Source organism: Hippoglossus stenolepis, chromosome 22 (genome assembly GCF_022539355.2).
Source record: "Hippoglossus stenolepis isolate QCI-W04-F060 chromosome 22, HSTE1.2, whole genome shotgun sequence".
In the NCBI taxonomy this organism is placed as follows: Eukaryota; Metazoa; Chordata; class Actinopteri; order Pleuronectiformes; family Pleuronectidae; genus Hippoglossus; species Hippoglossus stenolepis.
In genome coordinates, this window is record NC_061504.1 from 1,645,293 (window position 1) to 1,660,099 (window position 14,807).

General features: G+C 42.7%; 1 protein-coding gene across 3 annotated transcripts in view; it reads right to left on the reverse strand.

Moving 5' to 3' along the window:
* LOC118101626 (pleckstrin homology domain-containing family A member 5-like) overlaps positions 1 to 14,807 on the reverse strand; it is a 197,056-nt gene that overhangs the window by 27,435 nt on the left and 154,814 nt on the right. For all 3 annotated transcript variants that reach the window (XR_007032336.1, XM_047338557.1, XM_047338558.1), the window contains 5 exons: positions 13,142 to 13,214; positions 10,278 to 10,378; positions 8,615 to 8,730; positions 6,647 to 7,768; positions 493 to 779 (listed from right to left, as the gene is read on the reverse strand). Coding sequence is in view for 2 of the 3 variants with exons in the window: in XM_047338557.1 (XP_047194513.1) it covers positions 493 to 779; positions 6,647 to 7,768; positions 8,615 to 8,730; positions 10,278 to 10,378; positions 13,142 to 13,214 (1,699 nt within the window). In the remaining variant the exon portion in view is untranslated. The remainder of the gene's footprint in view (positions 1 to 492; positions 780 to 6,646; positions 7,769 to 8,614; positions 8,731 to 10,277; positions 10,379 to 13,141; positions 13,215 to 14,807) is intronic.

Here is a 14,807-nt window from a genome sequence, read left to right on the forward strand (position 1 = left end):
AAAGCATACGATATATTCTGTGATGGTGATGAAACTGGAGTGACTCAGTCTGTCCAATACAGGGATGTAAATACTTGTCCGTAACATCAAGCATATTACAAACACAACTATGTAACTGTAATGCCACTGACTGGGAGATCCATTACACAGTGCTTAGTGCATGAACAAGATACACCATGTACCCCACGACCCAAAAGCAACTGCACCTAGGATTACTTGCATGGTTTAAAAAAAATCCACAACACAAACGGTCAATAGGGACAAAGGCTCTCAGGCCAATGGGGTTTTATTTTGTATTCTAATAGCAGAGTTGGCCACTGGGACCAATTTGCAGCAAAACTGACTCACAAAGCCACATCCAGTGTTCAGGGGGCTCTGAGATGCCAGCTCCGACCCAGTCTCAGGTTGTCGGTGAAAGAATAATAAGAGCTAATTTGCAAACATGAAATCTTGTGAAAATAGAAATAGAAACAAATACTTTTACTTGTGTACCTGATGGCTGAGCAATACTATGTCTGGAGAAAGCCTGTCTCTGCTGCCACTCATACAGCTGCCACATGGTGTCATCCCTCATCGACCTCCTCTTATCTGCTGTGGTGACACTGGTGGTGGAAGCGGGACGGAGAGCACGGTCGTACACAGAACCCGCCATGCTGCAGATGCTATCGGGCCTCATCATGCTGTTCCGGGGCAGTGTGCGGTAGCCCTCTGGGTAGCGGGGCACAGGTTGAGCACGGTGGCTGGGCATGTTCCTGGGTAAGGTCTGGTAGGATGTAATGCTGAGAGGAAAAACAGGCAGACGGACGAGAAATGAGTACTTACTTGTAACCACAGATCAAAGATCTTTTATCTTCCTCTCCATTACAGGTAGGTCAAATATTTGCAACAGACATTCCTTAAACTCATTCATAAATCAAGCAAATGGGGGTAATTAGATATTTTTGTACAGATTCATTTTTGCATCCAATATTTTTCTTTTTCAACTTCTTTTAGCAGTTTATGCCATAGTGAAATCTTTCCAACTGCATCAAATGCTTTACTGTTGGTCAATAATGGGAGCAAAGGAAGAAAGGATCCACCTAAAAACCTGCACTCACTGTTACTGTACCCATCAGCCTGTGAATCAATTCCTTTAATTAGCGAGTGAATAGGAACCAGTTTAATTATCTGTATGTCCGTGCCTTGACATGTAGGTTGTGCCTGACTGGATTTAATGATCAAACTGCTTTCATTAGCAGAACTCTGCTTCACTTTGGCTTTGACCTGGTGACAAAAAGGTAATGAGCAGCTCGTCATCATTAGCAGCTAATCATAAAATGGAAGCACTCGTTGTCTATAGGACGTTGGCTTTGACCTTATGAGTCCACAGTGTGGGTTTACTTGATGGAAAGATTGCCGAGGGAACCTGTAACACACATTAGTTTCATTTCCCGGAGACATTAACCTTTACCATAACTACCAATTGCCTAATTCTAGTCCGAAACATTAACCCTTACCTTAACATAAACCTTATCTTACCCTTCCTCAAAACATGTATTCATCCTAACATTCAATGATATACGTTAAAGATACTTGTTTTTTGTGAGAGTGATAATCACAGCTTACTGTTTAAAAAAAAGAAATGCACTGAACGACGATATCATGGTGCATGTTTTGGCCCCGGAGGTTCTCGATTAGTTGAGCCTCAGGACCCACATTTTTCCTGAGTCATTAAGTTGCGACCCAGATTTTTGAACCACTCCAATTTAACGTACGTGCTGCAGTATTTTCTATTTGGTTTCAAAGTGCTGGCCTTAGCACTTACTGCTGAGACACTGCCGTCATGACAGCAAGGGCTACAAAAGGTTACTGCGTGTGCCCGGCCTCATGGGAAAGCGTATGTCCTTCAAAATAAAAGCACATCATGCTAAGAGTTTTACTTTTTTCAAAAAAACCACACACAAAAAAGCGTCCCACTAAAAGGGTCCCTGCCACCCACTTTTGGGTCACAACCCACCATTTGGGAACCAGTGTTTTAGCCCATTTATTATACATAACAGTGTATATACTTCAATATTACTGCCTGCCACTTTCCACCTTCAAGAGAGCCAGTTCGCTCCACCCAATGACTGAAATGCCCAAATCTCTGTTGTTGCTGCCTGATAATGTCTGTCTGACAGTCAGTCTGAACGGCCATTAAATGCACTGCAGTATTTAAGCCTTTTGTTTACAACAATATACAATATAACAATTTAGGAGCTGTAAGATTATGCCCATACAACTTTTGAGTTTTAGTTTTTCTCAGTTTTTTCATTGGTGTTTTCTTGCTCTGGTACAGGAAGATAACATCCATATATAGGATTAGAAAACCTCTTGTTTTTCAGAAAGCCCCTTCCCTCTCAGACCTCTCCAGCATCTGAATTGTGGAGGTTTGTCCTGTAATTTTTTGTAACTTTCCAAAACAAACAATCCATCAGTGATTGATGATATGACTTAACGGCTTCTTTCTCAAGATCTGATTTTCATTCTTTCTATACTTTTGCGTGTACAAATAAATGCAACACACAGCTATAAACATATCCCTTTAATGCTGTGTGAAGAGCATTGATTAGTTCCTCCAACTGGTAGAGACAAGTGTATATTAGCACTACAGGGCTTATTGACTCACTGAATGAATCACAGATAGGATAATATTGAATCTTAGGTTTTCGTAGCAGTTGATAATAATTTGAATGAAATAAAGTACAGATTCTCTTTGAAAGTACTTTCATATTGGCATTCTGACAGGGTATTCATGACAAGCAGTGTTTGACTTGTAGTGTTAATCATCTAACTTCTCCCATAAAACCACGGCTAGCAGAATTGCCCTCCCATACTCTGGTCCCCACAGTAACAACTGCTGTCAAATATAACTATGACAACACAATGTGTAATTCCTTCCATTTACTCACTGCCGCTGTCTTTCAGTCCACAGATGAAAGGACTAATCTTGCCACACACTGGTCTGCCTCATTTCTGTGAGATACGTCTGTCAGAAACACCGCTCACAGACGCACTGCTCCACCTCACAATTATAAGATAACCTGATGTGTCTTGAATTACATACACCACCTTGGTGGGTCACAATGATTGGATTTGCAATGGTGTAGTAAACAGTTGAATAGAGTTGGTGCTTTGTGGGGCTGTTCTGCAGCTCTGCTTGTCTGAATGTCACTGCACACCACTGCATGCTGGTGCATACAAGGGGTTTGGGCAATTTAGGAATGAAAAATGTACCCAAACTATTTCAATGCTCGTAACAATGACCAAATTCACATTACCCTCATTGTTTTCTGCTTTTACATTTTCTGACAATAATGATTGTGAAGATCCATTCACGTGTTATAGTCCTATAAGGCATTAAGGTAAAGATAACATCCCAAATGTAGTCTGTTTAAAACTGGCTACTACAAGACACAAACAACAGCACAGTCTTGCATAAGCTCCTAAGACTGTTAGGGTCAGCATGTACACCTGCAGGACAAAACTGATTACAACTCCAGCTTGTGTGAATATATCTAAAATAGCCATGGCGGTGCAGGTTTGATAGTTCATTAACTTTTAATATTCTGTTGTCTCACAAAGCTCAAGACCTCTTCAATAACCCATATTCAAAATAAGGCACCATTGACGGATGATGCTGTCACAGAGGGTAAAGATGAAGATATCCTCTCTTATCTCAGATACATGTGGAGTATCTCTTTCATCATCAGGATTAGATGTGGTAGTTTACCAATGGCAATAACTCATCAAACCACAACGTATAGTGATAAGACATCTTTCATCTTAAGTTAGATCAGTGCTTGTAACTCCAGAACAGTCTGAGAAGTAAACGTGAAGAAGATGAAATCATCATTTCTGTCATCTGGGGCAATTTATTGATTTTCTTCTTACATTCAAGTTTTCATTTTGCTGGAGAAACGCAACTTGATTTTCTAGCTGATACCAAAACTATGAGAGTGATTCTAAAAGCTCTCTATATTTGTGGGAACATTTAGCAAAGGAGAACATCAGAGCCAGCAAGATTATGAATTAACTTTGATGAATTATTAATTATTCCTTTGAATACAAAAGTTTCTCCAACAGAAACTTTACAGACTGTTGGTCTCCAAATCTCTGTCAGTGAGGCAGAGAGTTCCTGCTTTTTGGAAGCTTGGTCATATTGAAAACTTTGATCTTGTTTAACACATCATTTTCCATTTTAGTATCTAATCACCTCAATCTACGAGTAATATTTTCACTAGGTATTGGAAATGTAATGGAAAAAGTTCAAAGCAGCTCTGCAGCATATAACTACAAACTCTAGACTTGCTTACCCGAGTTCAATTCAGTTCATTTTGGATCAAATGGTGGTTTGGCAGGATTTAATTGTGAAACATCAGCAGGAAATTTAACATGTGACACACTACAGTACATGTAATTCACATCATTTGAAAATGCAAGTGATACAATATACTATCTATCTATAGATAGTATATTGTATAAATTATTGAATAAAAGCCAGTAGTCAAACCAAGGGTGTTAACTTTAGGTGAATTACATGTACTGTAGTGTGTCACATGTTCAATTTCCTGCAATATATATATATATATATATAATATAGTCCTACAACAAAATGTTCCTATTTTGTGCTGAGTTCCGTAACGACGACAAATGCGTCTGCAGCGCTCAGCGTGCTCTGTTCTCATTAAAGTCTCATTACCATGACTTATTCATGGCAGCAGAAGGAGAGGGGGAGCGCTCAGAGCAAAGAGAGTATCGGCACTCTGCACTTGTGTGTTCCGCTGTACTTTTCAGTACAGAACAGCTAAATGCCAGCTAATCACCAGCATTCCCAGCTGAGACGCACATCTGTGGTGACACAAAAAGCTTTCAGCTTCCTGTGGCCTGCAAGGTAAGAGCACGGCCCGGGCAAGACACATGGGGAACAACAGGGGGGTGGACTGACAAGATGGAATGGCAGAGTCAGAAATGGGGAGCAGACATGTCTGTTTGTAGAGAGTGAAGACAGACATCTGTGCAATCAAACTGTGTGGAGGCACTTTAAAAGAAGAAATCATCATACATACAATACAAAGCCACTATGGGACCTCAGACAATTATCTTGAATAGTTTCACAGAGAATACATTTCATATCAGACTAATTCCAGGTTTAGAAAAAAGTTAAATGGCTGCCTTCAAAATTCTGTGTTTCTGAGTTTATAGATAGGTCTGAGGGCTTTAAGACCTTTGAATCGTTGCCCACAGCTGGATGAATATTTTGAATATGTGTCTTGTACCCATCGGTGAATATGTCCATTGGAGATACAATTGACAGATCAGAGCTTTTTAGGCAGGGTTAAATTGAGGGTGTCATCGTCCAGCAAGATGCTTCCAAGCAACATGCATGAAATATGAAAAGCAGTGACAACAATGGGTGAGGTGGGCGCAGCTGTAAGTCCAGTAAAAAACTCATTGCAAGCATTAAGTAGCTCCTTGTGGTGACTGCTACCACAGCTTGTGTATAAATGACATCAGCTTGACCTGCTATGGATTGGTTGGAGCAACAGGACCTGACCTCAAATCTGCAGACAGAGGCAGGTGGTGTCCTCTTAAACAGCTCATTATTACAGCAAGGGCAGAAACCAATAACAATGATTTAATGTCATAAGTAAAGATGAAGCACTGAGTTAACCTGCCATCGGCTTGAGAGGTTCACTGTTCACCATGATTGCACATACGTATTGTTCGGCCGATGTGGCCAAACTCAAACCCACACACGTCTCAGCCAAACGGACCAAACCCGGCCCCACCCACCGTGTCCCAATCCTCTATTAGTGTAAATGACTGCAGCAATCTGATGCCGTTTCAGTCGTAATTCAACTAACTGAAATAACATCTTGAAATATGACACAGCAGCATTTGCTCTGTCACGCATTTCAAGAAGAAAACAAGAAAGCGTTTCGAAATGACAACTCCTGCAGCACTGCTGATTACAAATACAACTGGGAATGTGGCTGTGACACAAAGGACTAATGAGCCCCAGTAATCTGATGTTTTCCCTCACAAACAAAGGAATACACAGTCGTAAAAGGATCGGTCTGGTGTGTAGAAGCGTCTGTTTGGTTACTCTCTCGCAGCCTGCTGCCATTTGCGTGTGATTTAATTAAGGTAAACACAACACTCGGTTCTGACACTTCTCAAATCGGAGGCTACAGATTAATGAACAATACTCAATCAACTACGTTCATTTGTTGTTCAGACTGATTTACAAATGGTCCACACCATTAAACGTTATTTTTGATAACATCTAGTGGCTGGAGAGTATCTAATTCATTATGAAATGTTTCAAACATGACTATATTACATTGTATTGGCCCTCAGTATTTAGTTTGTTATATTTGGTAAAGCCATGTTGCTTCAAAAACAAACACACCCAGAACTTTACAACACAAACAGGCAAAGAGAATTTCAAGGTCAGGAAATCAACAAATGGTTGCAGCACCTCTGAGGCGTAGAAAGTAGCTCCATCATAGAACCTTAGAGAGGAGATGACCGGACTAAACAACCTTTTGGGTTCTGGCATCCCCAAAAATGGTTCCAAGAAAGAACAGCACAATTACAGAAACAAAGAGGCAGTCAGTCTCACCTCCTGGTATCTTCATCCAGTCCTCTTGATCTGTGCGTGCGGACCCAGTGCTCCAGCTGCTGCATGGAGTTTGTCCTGGACAGGCCCTTCTCAGGCTCCGGCACTGGGACAGGGGACTTTACTGGAACCATGGCAATGCTGCCATCCACATCTGCCGGGCTGCAGTCCACAGCCTGCTCCCCTGCCACAGACCCTGAGCTGTTTACGTTTGCGGGCTTTTGGACATTCATGTTGGCCTGGCTCTGGCGAGATTCGGCCACGGCAGCTGCGATGGCGGCAGCTTGAGCCGGCTGCAACTTGATGCTGCTGATTCTGGTCAGAGACCTCTCTCCACTTGGGTCTCTCTGGAAGCCATATTTATCACCGTCACGGAGTGTGGCATACTTCTCTGTGTCTCGGAGAGTAGCATATTTATCTCCTTCTCGTAGTGTACTGTATTTCTTCACTGCCCTCATAGTGCCGTATTTGTCCATGACATGTATGGTACCATATTTATTCTCCATGTCCCGCATTGTGGCGTACCTGTCCGTCTCCTTTAGTGACAGCTGTCTCTTCACTTCCTTTTGAGGAACATATCTCTGTCCTTCATTTTTGAGTGTGTGCCGGTCACCAACTTTCTGAAGTGCATATTTTTCTCCGTCCTTCGTAAGCAAATACTTCTCTCCATCTTTCGTTGGAGCATATTTCTCCTCTGTTGAAGCCACCGTATACTTTTCACCCACCTTCTGGACTGCGTACTTCTCCATATCCCTATGAATGGTGTACACCTCTCCATCTTTCTGCAGTGAGTATTTCTCTCCGTCTTTTCGAAGCAAGTACTTCTCTCCATCCTTATGGAGGAGATACTTCTCTCCATCCTTCTGAAGCATATAACTCACCCCATCTTTCTTTACCGAGTACCTCTCACCATCTCTCTGTAAGGTGTAGTATTCGCATTCCCTCTGGCCATTGTGTTTCTCTACATCTTTTTGCCATTTGTCGTCGGCCTGAGATAGGGAGTGTTGTCGCACAGGTTCTCGGTTGCGTTCATTGTTCTGAATCTCAGGCCGAGTTAGGACTCTGTGGTTTAGTAAGTTGTTCGGCTCCTGAGGCGCGTGCTGGTCCACTTTCAACTTGTCCGATCTGGGAAGAGACAAAGAGTCAGAATCCAAAAGGGAAAAGGGAAAATGTTACAAAGAATAACAGAAGGAGGTTTTACAGAGATTTCAAAGACAAATTGAGTGTCAGAGGTTCTGTGTTGGTTCAACAGCACTTCAGTCTCTATCACCCTTGCTTTCTAGCCTTACACTTCTTAAAAGTGTGATCTCTGCCAGAAAAACTTGACAGCCGACTGCTCTAAATAAAGGTGTGAACGCACCCATGTTCCATTGAAGACCCATTTCTGATTAAATCACTCAGACCCACAGGCCCTGTTCAGACCTGACCTAACATCCGTCTTGGGTAATCCGATCCCAAGTGGACAGCTCGAGGTGTGAATGTAACTGTGTGAATGTGAACCCAGCGCTTCTTGGGAGCATTCACACCAGTACTTAAGTCTGTCCCATTTGTGATGGGATCACCTGAAACGTATGTTAATACCAATTCTGAACATGGCCATGGTCAATCTGGTTTAAAAAAACATCACTTGGTCTTCGGCAACAGAAATTACATATGTGTTCATTTGCATGTAGAGCAGAGAAGGGACATCTGATCCCAGTTGGTCAATGAAGACACATGAGGAGACACAATGTTTTATCTCAGCTTATGGTGTAGCTATGAAGCCTCTGCATGTAGTCACAGAAGGTATTGACCACAACTATGCAGAATTCATCATTATGCAATATTTAATATTATTGCATTTTTGTACACTTTCTGTACTTTCCATTGGTAACACTTTTATTTAGTGTCACATGTCCAGATGACAGCATTAAGTTATTACGTGCGATTTTAGGGGAATCCAGGAAAGTGTAATCTGTGGTGAGCACCGACCTTCTGACTGGTTCAGAGTGGACGAGGGCAGCATCCGTCATGACTTTCATCCAGGACTCCATCTCTTTGGCTGCGTCAGTGCAGAAATAATATGTCCGCATGTTTGGATGAGTAGCCTGGCAATGTAGCGAGAGAGAGAGAGAGAGAGAGAGAGAGAGAGAGAGAGAGAGAGAGAGAGAGAGAGAGAGAGAGAGAGAGAGAGAGAGAGAGAGAGAGAGATTTGAGGATATATAGCAGCGGTGCCAGAAGCAGCTTTGGATGCTGACCTTGAGATTCCAGCATGGGGTCTTTATATCATTCATGCTGGCAGAGGAGTGTGATTGTGTACTGTATGATTGTGTGTGTGTGTGTGTGTGTGTGTGTGTGTGTGTGTGTGTGTGTGTGTGTGTGTGTGTGCGTATGCTTGCAGCTGTGTGTGTGTGTGCTCCCTGGCTTCCTCTCCATGTGTCTCAATGTGAGAAGTGGGAAAGTCTCCAAGATTTCTTTGTGTATCTTGGCAAAGGCAAAGCTGTGTAAGTAAGAATGACACTGAGGCATGTAACTTACCACTTACTGTGTGTGTGTAGGTGTTTGATTATACTTCACATATGTGTTGAGTCCTTACTTCTTCGACTTTCATTATGCAACTAAACAGATTTACATGTTAGCCAAGTAAATTCACAACTTAATGGAGCAGTTCAACTTTTTTTTATAAATTTCCTGCACCTATTTCAGATGTAAGATCAGAAGCACAGAGCTGGGGTCAGGATGTAGTTAGCATACCTTAGCATCAAACAGATTGCCTGACTATGCAAAGTGACCTCTCGTGCTTTCCAACATTTCTAAAGGTCACAAGTATAATCTTTGTGGATTGTGGATTTAGGATACAAATTACATGATGGAACTATTTTCAGTGTGGTGACTAAAACAAACATCGTCCTGCTGTCGCAGTGAGGCTGCCAAGTTACCATCATACCTTCAATGAGCCCAAATCTGTGGCCACTGATTGTATCTGGCAGCCCATGCTAGAGCCAGAGAAGCTACACAAGTAATGATGTAGAAAAATCACACGTCATTTTATGTCTCTGCTGCATTGTACAGATACAACAAATGCCAAATGTGTTAATTGGTGGGAGAACTGCTTGATGGACGGCTGAACGGTTTAGGAGACCCTCTCCCACCACGTCTCTCTAAAGAATTGGAGGTTGGGTGGAGGGATTGTCTGTGTCCAAATAATATGTATATAATAATAATATGTCTTCCCCCTTTCTGTGATTTCACTTTGCCTCCATATTTTACACTATTAACGTGAGGAGATGGTGAATCTACCTTTGAACTTTGGACAAAGCCAGGCTCGCTGTGTCGCCAAGCTTCTGGTCTTTATGCAAACAAAGGCTAACAATGTCCTGACTCCAGCTCTGTATTTAACACAGAGACGTGAGAATAAAATCCATCTTCTCAAAAAGCAATTTAACAAAAAAGCAAACTTCCCACAATACTGAGCTGTTCCTCTAAAACAGTCTGTACACTCTATGAACTACATGCTGCGGTTGTCTGTGGACTCTTTTCAGCTTTTGTCAACCAGCCAGGGTGAAAGATTGTGACCGTTTTAAACCATCACAACCACTGATTGAAAAACTATGGCGGAGTGGAAGAAGGCATGTTTAAAACAGACACTATTTACCTTAAAGGCGTATTTCCTGCTGATGTGGTCATCCACGGACAGCATGGAGATGTGAAAGCTGGGCAGCAGGATACTTCCCAGGATGTTGTCCTCTTTGTCATCTGCACATGAGAAATAGAAAAGTCAGGAGAGCGGTGTGTTAATATCTGACACATGTGCATCCAAAGACAAAGATGTCACGTGCTGGCTTAGTGGAGATATGGATTCATGTGTTTAAAATGAGGCTGTAGATGAGACACGTTGAAGAGCTTGGACTTGTAACATTGTTTTATTGTGAAATTGTGAACTTCCATTAACTATCATGCTCCTTGTTTGTGGGAAGATGACGCCAAAACTGGGGTTTGAAGTCAGAACCTCCTTTTCTGTGAGGGGACAACACAAACTACTGCAGCACCGTGCCACTGTTATTGCTTGATTGTTATATCTCAGCTCAGTAGATAACATAATGCTGATAATGGCTGGTTGCTGGTGCGGAGGCATGAAAACACTGCTTTTGTTCTCACCTCCCTTTTTCTCTCACATTTCCAAAGCAAAACAGCTGCAAAGCACAAAAGCTGTGAGACGCTGCCATGAATGCAACAATCAACCACAACCGAAAGCTGATTCTTGTCGGGATGTGATGACTGCATCATTTCATCACCTCTGCACTCTGTACAGCTTGATGATTTTTGATGGGAGAGGCAAACTTTAGGCAGTGTGACGCCAGCAGAAACGCGTCCGCTGCACCAGCTGCAGCAAAGACCTACAAAGCCTGCAGCCAGTGCGGCTGTTTGATTTAGCTGAGCCTGCACAGTGGGCCCCGCGTCTCCTCCAGCCCCATAGCTGCTGGTGAATTATTGAGATGCAAGAACACGTGCACGGGGAAAATAAGCAAGAAAGAGAGGGAATGAGTAAGATGGCATGTGGAGAGATGTTGTAGGTACACAGCGCTGCCTCCGCTGCCAAACACAGGAACCGTGTGAGTGGGTGTTCTTTAGAGCAACTGACATTTCAGGGTTCTTTCTTTGTTCAGATAAGTTCCCTTCTACACTGCACACTGGAACTGGCAATACTCAGATTAAGCTAAAAGTTTGATTAAAGGTTGATTTGAGGTTTGATTACTCATGAATCTAACGAGCCAATAACATGGCAGCATTGTAAAGCATAAAATCTGGTGTCATTTGCTTTAATGTCTTGTTATTCTTTAGAGATTTCAAGAGAAGGTCCAGTGTGTATGTTTTAGTACCCTCCCTTTCCAAGTGATATGATAAAAACATGAAGGGCCCTCTGTTAGTCAGTCCCTTCTAGTCTACAGGTGCCACATGACGGACTCCGTAGAAGACATATTGAGCTATGCATCGAGTCCAGAGTATTGAGGAACCTACATATGTCCAGAGTTTAGATTGTTTCCGGGCTGCCGGAAGCCTTCTACTGCTCTGATGGTTCTCAGCCAAGTATATTAGGTGCCACAATGCTCTCTACAACAACATTAATTCTCTACAATCGTGAAGTCATCACATATCACCTCACTCTGGTTTTAAATAATTGCCGCAGGAGGGATGCTTATCATTCTTGCTCAGACAAAATGTACAACAAGTCTGTATGAAAAGCTCCCAACCAGCAATACAATGAGGAGAAAAATGAAAAAGAAAATGTTGTTATCAGAGAGCTGAGCACGTCATTGTCCTTCGCGTTCTCTCTCTCGTCTCAGGCTGCCTCAGCCAGTAAACATCCAATTCTCCCCTGGGTGTTTTCATGAAAGCGGCTCCTGATTGCTCTCTGGGAGCGGCTAATTTGTCAATTTAGGGAGATGGAAAAATCGCTTTCAAGGATTTAGGAGACATGAAGGAGAAACAGATGAGCTTTTGCTCGAATGTAAAGTTCTAAATTAGTGTTGCAGCGCGGGTGTTACAACTGTGGGTGAAAGCAAGGACGACTACTTTTAAATGACAAGGGCACTTGACCTCTTGAACCTTGGTTTTACCCTGTTACTGTGCTCTTGATTCACTTAAGTAAGAAAAATACATTTCTCCACACTGTGTGACGGTGTCTCAGATACATTATCTTCTCATTGCACCACTTGAGCCTCTCTTCAACCAAATTACCAAATAACATTTACCTCAAGTGGTATCTAGTCATACCATGTGACCCCAGATCTACTGTGTGGTAATTTGATAAAAAAAAATATCAATGTATCTGGTGACACTGTAATCCACACTAAAGTACAATATGAACTAAAATGATGGGGCTTAAGGGGAACTTATTGCCCAAAGGGAACCACATCTGTCATTCCTTTTTGCTGCTTTGAACAATGCTTGATCATATAACGTAAAGATGGGCGAGGAACAGAAAACATACCTAGTTAACAAGGTTTGTCAATAAAATTGCCGTTAAGATGAAGATGGTGGACAGCACTAACCTTAACCAGAACACAGTGACTGTTACATTTGCCATAACAGAGTGTCTTTGTTTTACTCTGGTTGCTCTGAGATGGACATTCTACCTGCAAATAGCTTCTGATTTGAGCAGAGCAGCTGAAGGTATCTGTGGACCCATGTCCCTAATTTGGTAAAAACTGAATGTTGGGTCAGTGGTTAAGGTTAGGGTAGGTCTCAAGGAGATGAATGCATGTCTATGTGATGATCCTATGTGTGTGTGTGAGTGTGTGTGTGCATGCGTGTGTGTTTAAGGTTACATTAGTAAAGTAGTGGTTACGCGTAAAGTTGTTTTCATTATTGTGTGTCTTTATGAGAAGTCCCGAAGTCTCACCTATGGCATCGCGCGCGCGCGCGCGTGTGTGTGTGTGTGTGTGTGTGTGTGTGTGTGTGTGTGTGTGTGTGTGTGTGTGTGTGTGTGTGTGTGTGTGTGTGGGTGTGTGTATTCACCACGGTAGTAGAAGAGGCACATGTCGCACAGCACAAACCACCTCTTCTTCCACAGCTTCATGCCTGTGCTGTCCTGCAGGGGTTAAAAATCACAGACCATCAACCAAAGAGTAGTAATTAAGGGGGACTATACATCCTCTCTCTCTCTCTCTCTCTCTCAAACACACACACACACACACACAGTTTGATCTCCTCTCACTTCCCTCCTCTTGACACCCTCAGCCTCTCCCTCTGGCTGCCTCTGTTAGCAGCTTCTATCTCCTCCCCTGAGACAACTGTTTTGTTTTATCTCTACCTAACGCACTTACAAATTTGCCTCTGTGGTGCTCAGGGCGAAGGTCTGTGCTTTGTTCTCTACGCTGCTGTGGTTCTTTTTTTCCCCATCCACTGACTGGCGCCGTCTGACTGCAGCGACGGTAATACGCTTTAGAGACCATTTGCTCATTCCACTCTGGTCTTTAACAGTGTTTGCAGTGGCCAAAAGTAACACACACCTCTCCCCCCACGGGGGCGTTTTTTCTGGTGTGAAGTGAATCAATTCCTGTTTCGATGTGAATACAGAGGATGAGGCTGAGATGGAGGTTATTGACAGAGGTTCGACAACAGAGCTGAGGCTGTCTCCAGCAGAGCGTCGGATGGTCAGAGTTCACAGAGCAACTGAAAAACTGACCCACAGTGAATCAGTCTGCAGTGAGTGGGTAGAAAAGGAATGAGAGAAGAGCGAACATCCAGTCAAACAGGAGCAGGGTCCTCAGTTTCTTTGGCAGCAGCAAGACGCAGCGCTTCTCCCCGATCTGTACCAGCACTGTCACATGGCTGAGCCCCAGAAAAGCTTCCCGGGGATCAGCCCCAACATATCGACCAACACTAAATCATCCCTACAACTCTTTAAAAGTATAAATATATACTTTTCTGGTCCCTACTTTATCAAACACTGATTTAAAGATGCAGAAATGTCAACAAAACCGAGTGCTCAGTGAAGTCCAGCTACTTCTTTATTACTCAACTCAAATGCAGAAGGTGACAGGCCTTTATATGAGGCCGGTTTGTATTAGAGAACGGACCTAAATCACATATATTATATATGTACATATTCTTCAATATGAAACCTGGTTTTAACCCCCCGTTTGCCCTGCTTCTCTGACTTGTCCTGCTGGGCCTGGGCTGCATATACCTGCACGTACACACGCACACACACAGAGCGTGCATAAGGCTGTGAAGAGAAGACAACTTAAGGGGATGGCAACTGCTTGTTACTTTCAGCGCAATTAAAAGTAAAAAGCCCACTCAAACCACTTGTTCAACAAACACGTGAATCACAGCAGCAGCAGCAGGACAGAAGGAAGGTCTGCACTGACTCATAACACTCAGGAGTATTTTATTTTGTATGTTGCTTATTTAGCTGCTGTGTACGTTTTTTTTTCAGTGACATATTGTTGAATTAATGGTCTAAAAACAGTATTTAGTTGTGTTGTCAGAATATATAATATGATGTAATGGAACTTCCTGCAGTCACATTATGTTGATAAATATGTTCCTCCACATCATATATTTGACAAATGGTTCATTTTGGTTTATCTTCTATGAGGTAATAATGGCTTCAGAATGTACCAGAGGAGACCAAAACCTTGCCACTCTCCCCCACCATGCAGTGCTATAGTCTGTT